The sequence below is a fragment of the Nilaparvata lugens genome, chromosome 3 (genome assembly GCF_014356525.2).
Source record: "Nilaparvata lugens isolate BPH chromosome 3, ASM1435652v1, whole genome shotgun sequence".
NCBI classification, from domain to species: Eukaryota; Metazoa; Arthropoda; class Insecta; order Hemiptera; family Delphacidae; genus Nilaparvata; species Nilaparvata lugens.
The window spans coordinates 71,210,013-71,223,601 of record NC_052506.1 but is presented as its reverse complement, the minus strand read 5'-3'; the positions used below and the strand labels follow the sequence as shown (position 1 = coordinate 71,223,601).

At 35.5% G+C, this 13,589-nt stretch overlaps 1 protein-coding gene across 1 annotated transcript in view; it reads left to right on the top strand.

Moving 5' to 3' along the window:
• LOC111046550 (neural-cadherin) overlaps window positions 1–13,589 on the top strand; it is a 680,352-nt gene that overhangs the window by 640,003 nt on the left and 26,760 nt on the right. Inside the window, exons 20-23 of the mRNA XM_039422881.1 lie at window positions 6,651–6,815; window positions 9,113–9,250; window positions 10,622–10,880; window positions 12,447–12,619. Coding sequence (XP_039278815.1) covers window positions 6,651–6,815; window positions 9,113–9,250; window positions 10,622–10,880; window positions 12,447–12,619 — 735 coding nt within the window. The remainder of the gene's footprint in view (window positions 1–6,650; window positions 6,816–9,112; window positions 9,251–10,621; window positions 10,881–12,446; window positions 12,620–13,589) is intronic.

Genomic DNA, 13,589 nt, shown 5'->3' with positions numbered 1-13,589 from the left:
CACATTCTCCCTTATCACATTCTCTCCCATCTCTCTCCTCACAACCTAACACCATCACTCCACTACTCTACACACCCTCTCTTTTCCACTAAGTTTTTTTCTTCCTTCCAATTCCCTAATTCCTACGTCCATTCTCCGTTTCTCATTTTCCTTACTCATAACCTAACACTATCACTTTACTACTCTACACACCCTCTCTTTTCCACGAATTTTTTCCCTTGTCCTTCCAATTCTCTAATTCCCACCTCCATTCCCCGTTCCTAATTTTCCTTATTCATCCATTCCCTGTTCTCCTAACTCTCAGTTTTCCTATTCGTCCGATTTCCTAGTTCTCCTAATTCCCTCATCCGCAATCCTATTTCCCTATATCTTCATTTTATGAAGGAAAATTCACTTTCGTCCGTTTCCTATAGAAAATTCCTTTGTCTTAGTCCTCGTTGTTCACCCTTCACCAATTTCTTCTCTTCTATTTATACTCTCTAAAGCTACTCATTTCCACAATTTAATAATTTATTTCTAAATTATTTTAGAACCGCCGTATGCTTTGTACAATCATACTCTCCATATCTACATTATATCCTCCTTATTTTTGGTGAATTTTATCACTCATCGTGAATTTATTGTTCCCACTTTCTGCTTCGTCCGTTCGACCACGGAGTAAAGAACACTTTGTTATGTATTCATTGTTAGGTATTCTGTGGTTCGACTCTACCATGTAGTCTACCTTATTAACCACAACTTCTAACTCCATCTCCTCCTCTTATCATTTTCCATTAATTTCTCCATCCTAAGAAAACATCATCTTATCCATTCATAAGCTATAAATTCTACCACGTTTAATACTTCTTATTCATATTTTTCCACCTACCTCTTACTTGGTGACATTAGGCTATAGAATAAATAGTTATTACAATTCATCTTCTATTTACAATAAGACGTTTGGCAGTATGGCTTTTAGGGTCAACAGGCTCAGTCCATAACTCCCTCTCTCAAATGTTGATATTAATAGTTCTGAAAGTTAGGTATCGAAAACCTCTTCCCAAACATCACTCCCAGTTCGAAAACTGCTTCAAATCTTGTCAGATCATTTGGGTCAATCTAATCTGAACTAGGAATGACAAGCACCAAGACATGCTTTGCGATTGGTTGATCAACAGATTACAATGGTAGCAGTCGAGTAATATAGCCAGAGCAGTGCATTAGCATGTTTGATGTCGTCTGCCCCATGAATCGTATGTGAGCAGTTCAAACGATGCCGAACATCTTCGAGTGACGTTGATGAGCGTGTTGGCTGCCGGCAAGCAAGCAACCGTTGCACCAATTCAATCCGGCGCAACACCAAGTTTCAGTCGCGGTTACAAGTTAATCAAGCTGTTATATGTTGGCTGGTCAGACCGCCGTCACTCACTGCTTGCCGCCAATCTATCCTATCCTCCACTATCATGCAGTCGTAAATTGTTTCTCTGCGGAAGGATGTCGCTCTCGTGTTGGAGCTCGTGAGTTCCAATTGATCGTTGCTGTTATTCGGGTCTCGAACAGAATAGTTAGGGTTGAGTAGGTTCGTGAGACACTCCTTCCTTTCCTCCCACACATTCTCCCTTATCACATTCTCTCCCATCTCTCTCCTCACAACCTAACACCATCACTCCACTACTCTACACACCCTCTCTTTTCCACGAATTTTTTCCCTTGTCCTTCCAATTCTCTAATTCCCACCTCCATTCCCCGTTCCTAATTTTCCTTATTCATCCATTCCCTGTTCTCCTAACTCTCAGTTTTCCTATTCGTCCGATTTCCTAGTTCTCCTAATTCCCTCATCCGCAATCCTATTTCCCTATATCTTCATTTTATGAAGGAAAATTTACTTTCGTCCGTTTCCTATAGAAAATTCCACTGTCCTAGTCCTCGTTGTCCACCCTTCACCAATTTCTTCTCTTCAATTTATACTCTCTAAAGCTACTCATTTCCACAATTTAATAATTTATTTCTAAATTATTTTAGAACCGCCGTATGCTTTGTACAATCATACTCTCCATATCTACATTATATCCTCCTTATTTTTGGTGAATTTTATCACTCATCGTGAATTTATTGTTCCCACTTTCTGCTTCGTCCGTTCGACCACGGAGTAAAGAACACTTTGTTATGTATTCATTGTTAGGTATTCTGTGGTTCGACTCTACCATGTAGTCTACCTTATTAACCACAACTTCTAACTCCATCTCCTCCTCTTATCATTTTCCATTAATTTCTCCATCCTAAGAAAACATCATCTTATCCATTCATAAGCTATAAATTCTACCACGTTTAATACTTCTTATTCATATTTTTCCACCTACCTCTTTCATGAAGTTTGCAATTTCTAATTCCATAAATTTCTACCTTTCACACTCTGTTTCTACTTGCGTGCTCGTGGCTTTTCGCTACCCTCCTTAGCTTACCCTGCACTCTCTTCACGAGATCCTCTTTCTCTATTGTTCTCACCCCTTTCCACTGTCTTCCATCTCTACTCCCAGTCTTCTCCCACTCATGTTTCCTCGTTCCCTTTGTTCAGTTCCCATTCCACGAGCTTCAACGTTATCATCGTGTATTCCTCCCCATCCCCCTCACCGTCCTTCTGCAGTTCAGCACTGTTTATCTATGACCATTTTTCCACCAGCTGATTATAGTACTCAGACCGTTGTTAGGAAGACCGAATAGGAATATCTACGGCGGCTATATATCTTCACTACACTGCCACATTTAACCCCATGTTCCCTCTGCTATCAGCTTGTTTAACAACCTGCAGTTGACCAGTCGTCTAGTACCAATTAATTTGTGGACAACTTAATTCACCGCCAATGAATAACCCTGTTGTTGTCCACACGAAATTTATTGCACACTAATTTGGTATGCGCTTGTGTCCTTCGACTATACTATGAAACGATAAGAAAATAAAACCTAATACCACCAGGCTCAGATTACTACTTAATCTGATATCAATCCCTCTTGTATTAGCATCCTGATCATGACTGTTATAGTCATCAGATTGTTTCAAAAAATATTGTTTACAGTAATATGCATACATTCCTAATAGTTACTAGCTTATAAGTATTCAAGGTTTCATACTTGAGCTCTTTTTCAAGAGCTCATACATGTATAATCAAGTATATAGGAATACTTCGATACTCACGTATATCAGATATATTTCGGTGACTGTTTAGCCTTTGACTGCCGGTTTCACCGGTTGACAAAGAGAAACAGTCGCTGAAATATTCAAGTTTCTAGTATTTCTAAGATTTCTCGAACTCATGTGATGTATTATTCCTATACATGATAATTATTATAAAACCCAAAATTGTTCCCTCTTATATATATGCTTTATAGTTATTTAGATAGCCATGTTACATCTCATTCAATCTTGTTCAACGTGTGGAACAATAATACTGTATCTATGGTCGACTGTATAGTAGTAACCATGGAATATTGAAATTACGATTTATTTAATTGTCATCTGTTTCCATTATCACTATTCATCAATTTATACCAATGACCTACATCTATCCAATCAATTGTTACAGTTGCTGATGAACTGAGCAGCTATTTAATTTGCATTGAAATGTTGCAAGACCCTGGTATAGTAGCGCCTAGGGTATTCAATTAGCCAGTCCGTGCAATGAATGTATTTCTAGTCGGTTCAATTTGGTTCGGGTTGTCTGCTATGCAATGCAAATCCTCCGATGGCCCTGAGGAAAGCATTTTTTAATTTAGTACGGTCTTTCCCGAGCTGAATATTTTTATCTATGGGCAGCTAGCTTATGCTCAAGTTTGGTCTGCGATGTAGTCGTTGAGCAAAGCATGTTTTAAAATTGGAAAGTGCTTAGGATTTTGTTATTTTTTAATTTCGGTTCAAAATTGCAAAGAGTTGCTAGCGGCATTGTGCAGAGTTTGGTGGAAGAGGTCGAGCTGCCATCTAAAAACAAAAGCGCAGACTTAAAATTGATATTTGTCTTGGTAAGCCGCATAGCTGGAGTTGATCGGAGAAGCGAATTATAAATGCGCTGAGCGTGATCTCGAAATATTCATCTTGTCAGAATGACATTGCAACTTTTCGTCGACACGTGAAGTGAAAACTCTTTGTCAAATCAGTTAGCGTGACTTCTCTCTGAAAGCGGTTTGATCGAGCGTGTTCATTTCCTTCCCTTGATTCGTTTTCCACTTGTTTCACTCGATTCCCCAATTCTGGTGTTATTTTGTGGCCATCTACCCCCTCTCCCCACCCTGTCACCATCTGGCTCTGACATTCCCGTTACAATCAAATGTGTTGCATCTGATGTTTTGAAAGTAAACCTGGCGCTAACCGCTGACTCTTTATTCATCCTTTACAAAAATAACGTTCTACAATTCAGTTATTCCAGTGTTTTTACATCATCCCTACTCATTTGTTCAGAATCTGTTTTGCTGCCCCAGATCGCTAGAGGCTAGATTGTGGTTTAAATGGCAAAATAATACCTGCTGGCCATCCACACGTGGCCCGCTCAGTTACCAATTCATTTAACTTCTGTATTTCAACGTGAAAACTCCGCCGTGATTCAAGTCTGCATACTTGCATACAAAGTCACTCTGTGTTTATTCAAATAATTCATGGAATCCAATTCATGGAACAAGTTTCCCTTGTTCAAAAGTGAATTGTCTGGATTGAAGAATTTTCATCGTAAAATGTAGGATTTTTGGTGACAGTTTTCTCCATTCAAAGCTCACAATTAAGATTTAATCCCTTAGAAAATGTTTTACTATGTTCTTTTCTACAATTTATTATAAAAATGTCTCTTCAATAAATTGCTGAAGATCGAGTCTTGAAAGAATTGGAAATATCGCAAATGTTCCATATCAAATACAGTAGCCGATTCAACTATCATACAGCAGCGAATAACTATCATTTCGCATCATTGAATAACATTACTTTATTGATAATTGATTTCTATTCATTTGAAATTGTAGAAAATGGTACAGGTGAAGGTGAAGCCTATTGTCATGAATTACGTCTAGAGTGCTGATTGGTTTCGACGATCACATTTACATCAAACTCAGCGACAGTGATAATTTTTATCATTTTTTCCTATTTTAATACTGATGTAACTACTAACTGGTTGAATCCAGCTTTATATATTCGAAAGATTGCTATTGAAATTGAGTGATCGGAAACCAAAGAATTATAATACCTCGATCTCTGTAGACTTTTGTAGTGCAGGTTCAGTACTAATATTGTTTGAGTGAAACCTAGACAATGATTAATAATCAGCGAAATCTCATTCCATTTGTATAAAATTTTCAATTGAAAACTCGATGTGATATGACAATAGTTTTCAAAAATGTACTGTTCGCTGCATATTCTTGAAATTAATGTATGATAATTATAATATGAAACGTCTATATATTTATGAAACAGTTGAAGTGCAAAATTTGTTCACTATTGATGACTATGGGGCGATTTTGAACGGTGGCGGTAACTGTTGGTGGTGGTTTGAATTGCTAGTATGAGTTGCGATTGGCGGCCTCTGACAACCTGAAAGAGAACTACACGACGGTGGTGATCCACGTGAAAGACGTCAATGACAACCCACCCGTCTTCGAGAGGCCAACCTACCGCACTCAGATCACCGAAGAAGATGACCGCAACCTACCGAAACGCGTCCTCCAGGTCTCACATCAATAGACAAAGCTAGAAAAAGCATGTCCAGCAACCTTCGTTCGCTCTAGCTAATTCATTCATTCTTTTTCTACTTATCATTAATTCCACTTCTGTTCGCCAAGCTCGTTCACCGCTGCCATCTCGATGCATGCTTTCATTGCACTTTCTCCATTCAATCATCGCTTAGATTTCGACAATTTTGCCATGAATCCAACCACTCATTCACTAACCACCAGCATGTCTGAAGAGGGTGTGATGGCTGTGGATAGTTTGTTTTGTGAAAATGTATTTTCTAAATCCATCTTTGTTAGTATTATTACAACCACACATTTCCCTTTCAACATGACAATTCTATATTTTCTGCTACCAGAATAGGAAATAGTTACTCAACATATTGTGGGTTGAATGTATAAAGCGGATCCGCTAGCTACCTCCTAATTCCTCCACATTTGGAGGGTAGCAATATTTGAATGAATAGTCATTCAACATGAGAAAATTCCAGATATTTGAATAGTGATTTAAAACAGTAATCTTCATGGGATCTCAAACTATCACTTGTCTGAAACCCCAGTAACTATATATTAACCTTTCCTATAACAATATACTACTTCGATGTTGCTAAACAACAAGTTGATAAACACCCTAGGAGTTTTTCATGGAAATTAATCTATATTTTCAATAATGCTGGTGCTCCTATAAAGAAACACGATTTGCTATTAATTTTCCCCTAATGGAATTTCTGAAATTATCATTATAAAATCGATCAACATTTTCACAAACCAAAGTACACACAACCAACGCACCAAGACAAAAGCAAACTCACCCGAACACACAACGTTGTCAGTTTATTTTCTCGCCGCTGGGGAAAAGAACGTTGATTTGTTTGTTTTTGATTTAGTGCGTGTTTATTTTCAATTCTACCACCTAGCATGGCTTAACATTGACTATGAGTACTTTGTGTGTGCATGATCCCCGTTAGTATGAACTGACACTGGTCGCCTCGGACAGTCTCAACGAAAAGTCGACAACTGTCGTCATCCACATCAACGACAAAAACGACATGCCTCCCGTCTTCACGTCGCCCGTCTATCCCGCAGTCATGGACGAGGAACTGCCTGGACCCTACCCTTACCCCCTGCTTCAGGTAATGTACAGGTCCTCTAACCACTTCCACATAAATGGTAAATCCTCTCAAGTAAATCTCATTCACAATAGATAGTTGTTTTAAACCACTTATTTTCATATTATAAAGGTCACACTCTATTCTACAAATATTTTCTAAGTTGAATTCATCCTCTTTTAGGAGTAGCCTGAAACATTACTTTTTTCAGTAGTAGTTTGCTGGTAGTTCTCAAGATCTTGAAGATTTAGTAGTTGATGCAAAAAGCTTTGAGGAACCGCAATAGAAATTTTATTAGTAACGTGTCATTTGAAACTTTGAAGGCACAACTGTTCCAAGAAATGAACTATATGGAGTAATTCTTCCCTTAAAGGTATAATAACTATTATTTATAATTCTTTCAATGGTCTTTATTATAATTTTCAATTTCACATAGTAGATTTCATTTGTTTGAAGTAGATTTTAAAAGTAGCCTAATAAGGATACAAAATGTAGTTCTTATGAACGCTCATTCGAATTCTATACTTTCTTACAGAAAAGTGTGTCGAGAGTAAATAGGTTATATTATTTCACATTTCACTTTGGTTAAAGATCTAATGAGTTCATTGTGAGAATACCAATCAGATATTGATAATAATTCATTCTTATTGTGAAACGAATACTTGAAATACTGTTCACGCTCACATTAATTGAAATCTATCCGAATTTAATTTCGTGCGTGCTTGTTCGGATTATATTATGTTTCTGCACAATCTGTTCCTGGGATACAAATTAGTCTATATCATCCCAATCAATATTTTATGTTGATTAATTTCTGATCGAAATTCCTGTAACTCATGCATTATATTCTACAACACCATTCATCTTTTTTTAGGGAGAGGAATTATTCATTAAACTATTTGATTATTTCATAACGAGATGATAACACGCATGCTACTACAACTGTATTGCTATTTTATTCATCTCGAAAATTGAGAAAAATTGTTTGATTAATAACATAATCTGATGCCATTTTTCTCTCACAAACGTTCCAGTGATTTAGCACTTGTATTATAAATGAGTAAATTAAATAATTTCACTAGCTACAATGTCTGTATCGCCTTATGGAATTGAATTACACTGCTGATATTAATCAGTATAATCATAAAGATAAATGAAATTGGAAATATTAACTTAGATATAATATTCAAAATATTGTGATAAGTATCTCTCACAAAAATTGTTTCAACTTTGATATTGTTTGAACTTTGATGAAAATGGCCGCATTTTTTTGTTCCTAACAGAATCCGCCACACCCTTAAGCTAAATTCATTTATCAGATTTAATATTTCCCAATCTTATCTGCTTGCGCTAATTGTGATGATAGCTAATAATAGCAAGTTATGAATTTTCATATCTTATCGCTCTGTTAACTATTGCAATTTGATTGTTCATTATTATTTTATAGAATGTTCATCTAATCATTTCTAATGTTGACTTTTTCGCCTTCTTATACGCTTCCAAATCTCAGGAGAGAATTATTGTTTTTATATTGTATGATCACATTGTTCACTGTTTTATTCAAATTAATAATTAAAAAAAAACTATCGAAAATCTTCACAACTAACAGTGAAAATTTTAAAAAGAGTCTCAACTTTTATTCTATTATTTCTTCAAAAAGTTTGGGAAATTCAAACAACACATATTATATTGTCTAATGAGAAAGAGAATAGTAGTGACACTTGGTAATAGTGACTATTACATAGATATTGTGAGAAATTGTTGGATTTGGTTGAACTTAGTATAAATAACTTGGCAATAACTTTATGCGGGCATTCCAAAAAATAGCATCTGATTTGTTGAAGGTAAATTTTGAGATTTAACTATTAAATTTGTATTTTTCGAGAAAAATGGTGTTATCATATAATATACAGTGTAGATCTCCATGAATACTGAAGCTAAAGATGAGTAAGGTATATCACGATACTAGCATAGTTATTCATAGTTATGGTCTTTCAACCATAAATTTTCCTCTCAGAGATGTTAATTGTCAAACAAGATAGCTCAAGATAATTATTGGTCAGAAGAATGCCAATTAAAATTGATAAAATAAAGTTCGTGAATGAGTTTTGTCAACCACCATTCCTTTGTTTTTCCCTAACGGGAAGATAGCCCCACCACATCACTCACAATACAACTAAAAAGTTATTTATTTTTCATATCTTGTTATTCTGATTGAGGAGTCATTCGCATACTAAAATACTACTTTATCTATTTTTGATTATATATATTTTCTTCACTTGAGTGTTTCTTGTGACACATTTTTTACTGATTTCGTACAGGTTCTAGCCACTGATGGCGACAAAGACCGACCCCAAAACATTGTCTACTTTCTCACTGGACAGGGAATCGATCCCGACAATCCAGCCAACAGTAAATTCGATATTAACCGGACAACAGGCGAAATATTCGTTCTAAAGGTAAGACAAACACTCAGAATAATATGAACATCATCGTCAAATCTCTTGAAAATTCACTTCGTTTCAATGTAATGTGAACGCAAAATAGATACGATGTCTTAACAATGATTGATTGTTATTGATGATTCAAATATTATCTTGATTTGAGTCGAGTTATCGTCTCATCAACATAAAAATTAAAGACGGGACCACGAATTACCAATTGCTTTCGAATATTAAGTGGTATGGTTCGAAGTTTATTCCATGAAAATATTCACAGTTCATTTTTTGAGTTTTTATCTCTTGAACTATTGTCAATAATCTAATGCAGAATAAGCTCTCACTCTACATCCATGATCAAATGCTTTGTTAAATGCTTTCTGGAATTACAGATCCCGGATATTCTTGAATTTAAAGACTAACTGAGTGGAATTCGATATTCTTCTCTCTATTGCATTAGATTATCCCAACATGGAAGTATAGTATTTTACTAACTACCAAGTATAGCATAGTATCCACATTAGGTTATTGTATTTCTAGTCATGCCAATAAAAGATTCAAAATGAAATTTTAATTCGAAATTCGATTTCACCTTTCTACTTTTGACCAAATTTTTCTATTCTAGTTAATTGAGCACACTTCGCTATGATTAATTTTCTATCTATTCAAAAGCATATTATTTCATCTATTTATATTGAATAACAATTACAGTTTCATGTAGAATCATCAATCATGTGAAATTAATCATAATGCAGCTAAATAGAATCAAATTCAATCAGTAAAGCTGTGATAAGCTTATTGGGAAATCAGTTGTGTTTGGTGTGAATTCAGTAAATTTCGAACTTGCGTCTTCGTGTTGCATAAGTCTATACGCACCTTTTTTGTAATTTCTATCAAAGAAACCTCACCAAAGATTAAAATTTTACAGCATGATACCAAATGTGATTCTTATTACTCAACGGTTGTTGAATGAGAATTCGAGATTCCTTGTTATTACTGTATTTACATTTTGTATCACTTCAGAATATAATTATTCTATTTAATCCGCGGTTTTGTCTATTTCAATCATGTGTGGTAGAATAGTTCTCACTGAAAAATAAATTATCATATTCGTCATAATCTTGTGAAATGATTTTTCAGCTTCATAATTATCCACTTTAACTCATTAGGATCAATTACGTTACTTCAGTACACTTTTCATATTGAAACCGTGAAGAGTTGATCAATTTACTTCTTAGCAAGGTCTCAATACATTGTAACTAGGTCTAGTGTTCATATAATATTTCTGAATATGGTAGGCTACATGAGTACAGTATCTAGTTCACAGTACTTTTCTATAAATATTGAAACTAATTTCTTAATTTTTCCCCAATCCTATAGCTATTTCACTAGCCTAATTACTATGATTTGAATGCAGGTATGGTGGTGATGACAATGACAGCGGTCGATTACGATGATCCAACGGAGGGAACAAATGCACGACTCATCTATTCGATAGAGAAGAATGTGATAGAAGAGGAAACTGGATCGCCGATATTCGAAATCGAATCGGAGACTGGTGTGATCAAGACTGCTGTCTGCTGTCTCGACAGAGAGAGAACACCCGACTACTCTATACAAGTTGTTGCGATGGATGGTGGGGGGTTAAAAGGTAAGCAATAGCAATAATAGCATTTTATTGATGTCAAGCTTTGAATCAATGTAATAATAATTCACTTGATTCCCTGTATTTGAAATAACTTTAATCAATAGCATCCTTGTCAAAATTTCATTTACGTTTTCCATTTCGTATTCCACACCTTTTATCTCTTTTTAAAATTGATTCAAAATTTTTTCTAAAGTAATGTAATGTGGAATCAGATTAATCCAGCTATAATTTTCATTGACTGAACCTTGAAAAATCTTTTTCTCTATTTTGATGCAATAATTAGTTTTGAAGTAAAAGTCCTGAGTCTCAGATTTATCCACTTCTTCAATTGAATTTATTCAATTTATTTCAAAATTAGTAAATCTACTTCTATTTTAGCTATTTTAGGCTATTCTGCTTAATGATTCTCGTAAACTCAATTAATCATCTGGTACAACAAACAATCCTACAGCATTGAATTTTTCTATATACTTGTTGGTATGAAATCCAATGCAATTTATGCAGCTCTAATTTTCATTAATTGAACCTTAGAAAATGAATCTTGGAAAAATATTTTTCTCTATTTTCATGCAATAATTAGTTTTGAAGTAACAGTGGTGAGGGAAATAGCCTCAGATTTATCTACTTCTTCAATTAACTTTATTAATTTTTTCCAATTTCAGTAATTCTACTTCTATTCTAGCATTTTTAGGTTATTCTGCTGAACAAGTGATCATTGAAGTCATTCATCACTTGATAGATATCCATATCTTCACTCTGAATATATCCATTATTTCAACATATTCCACATTGTCATTTCTATGCTAATAGCATATTGTAAAAGAATGGGATGTTTATTTTAGTATAGGGGAAAAACTCCTGGACCTTGTAAAGGACATAGGAAATGGTTTGCGTAACTAACATACTTGAGACACACAATAAGCTTCGGTTGACGTGTGAGGTTCTTCGAACGTGTGGATCTTTGAATGGGTACGCGCCACCTTAGTCCTCCGACACACCCAGAACCTGACAGGAGTGAACAGCGACTATCTCATCCAGCGACACCTTACGCCAGCGACAGGGAAAGACTGTTTTGAAAGAGTCTCGAATTGGCGTGTGCGTTAGGTGCCAAAACCGGACACTTTTACATTCGTACAGAAACGACAAAGTCAGACACATCGAATCTCTGACACTTCCAAAACAAATCGGTTAGGTTACACTTCTTGGACGGACTTTACTACGCAGAGCTGTCTTGTTTTATTCAAACAATGGCCATTGTTTGATGAATCCTCATGTGTAGGCTATTCTTAACAAGACCATTGACAATTTATTTCTGAAACCTATCACTCTTTTCTATCTCTCTTCATAGTAATATCGTATATCAGGCAATGACTTACCTTGTAACTATATTCCTATTTTGTGCAGTTGTCTCCTTTGAATCCGTCCCTTCAAAACATTAACATTGTAAAAGAGAATAAGTTATCTATATTTCTATTGATCATCTTGTCTGCTGTATGGAAAAAAATTTCGAAACAATTGTTTTATTTCAGTGGTTCATTTCTCTAGATGAATGTTGTGGTATGTTTGCAGGGACTGGTACGGCATCGATACGAGTGAAAGACATAAACGATATGCCTCCGATGTTCACCAAAGACGAGTGGTTCACAGAAGTGGACGAGACTGACGGCAACAACCTGCCCGAAACACCCATTCTAACAGTCACTGTACACGACGAGGATGAAACCAACAAATTCCAGTACAAAGTGAGTTCGGAAAATAGTGACTTCTTTTACAAATAGGTGGCAAACGGTGGTTTGGTACCCAACTAAATCTATGGGTCCACTCATCTCTCATCATCATCCATCTCATTACCCACGCAAAAGCCTCATGCGGGCATCATTCTCAGCAAAACAAATATTCTCCTTGATTTGATATTACAATAACCGAATGATTTAGGCTAGATTATTATGACATATAGGCCTATTTGTAGGATATCTCATATTTTGAAATAAGATTCTGCCAACTTACTTTATAAACTGTTTATTTTCGTTTTTACAACTTTCTATTTCACACAACATAACTCTTTGAGCCCGTTTCGATGACTGAAAGTTCATATTTGGTGAGTTTGTTACGTTGATTGATATCATTTCAAACACATTTTAAGATCATGTGTGGGATGGTAACTTTCAAAATGAAATACTATCTATATATTTAAATTAGCCTGGAATGTGATTTTTCACACTCCATCAATTAGCTTAAAACGTAAAGGGGCTGCTAATTTACGTTATTCTAGCACGTATAAAATGATACATGACACCTTAAATTTACTTTCTCTTCACAGCCAAGTATGGAATTACTTTCATTATGAAGTGTTTCTCAATGGCTTGAGGGGTTCCCTGAAAGCAGGTTCCATTATGTTTCCACCATCAATGAGTATTTATTCAAAACAACGTTGTTTGTGGAAGCTCTTGTAATTATTATAGAGAAAACGTCTAAAGTACCTACTCAAAATAACAGCTCTTTATTGGATGAAGCCTCTAATGCCTATGCCTGGAGCTTCTTCGCTTCTTCATCCATTATTCCTCATTTTCCAATCCCTTCCTTTCGAAGAACATCCTTGTCTCACTACTTTCAAGTCGACTATTCCTTCTGCATTTATCGGCAACTGAACTTATTTTGCATGTTTCCCATATTGACTCTTCATCGTCTGATAGACTTGGAACAGTTCATTCG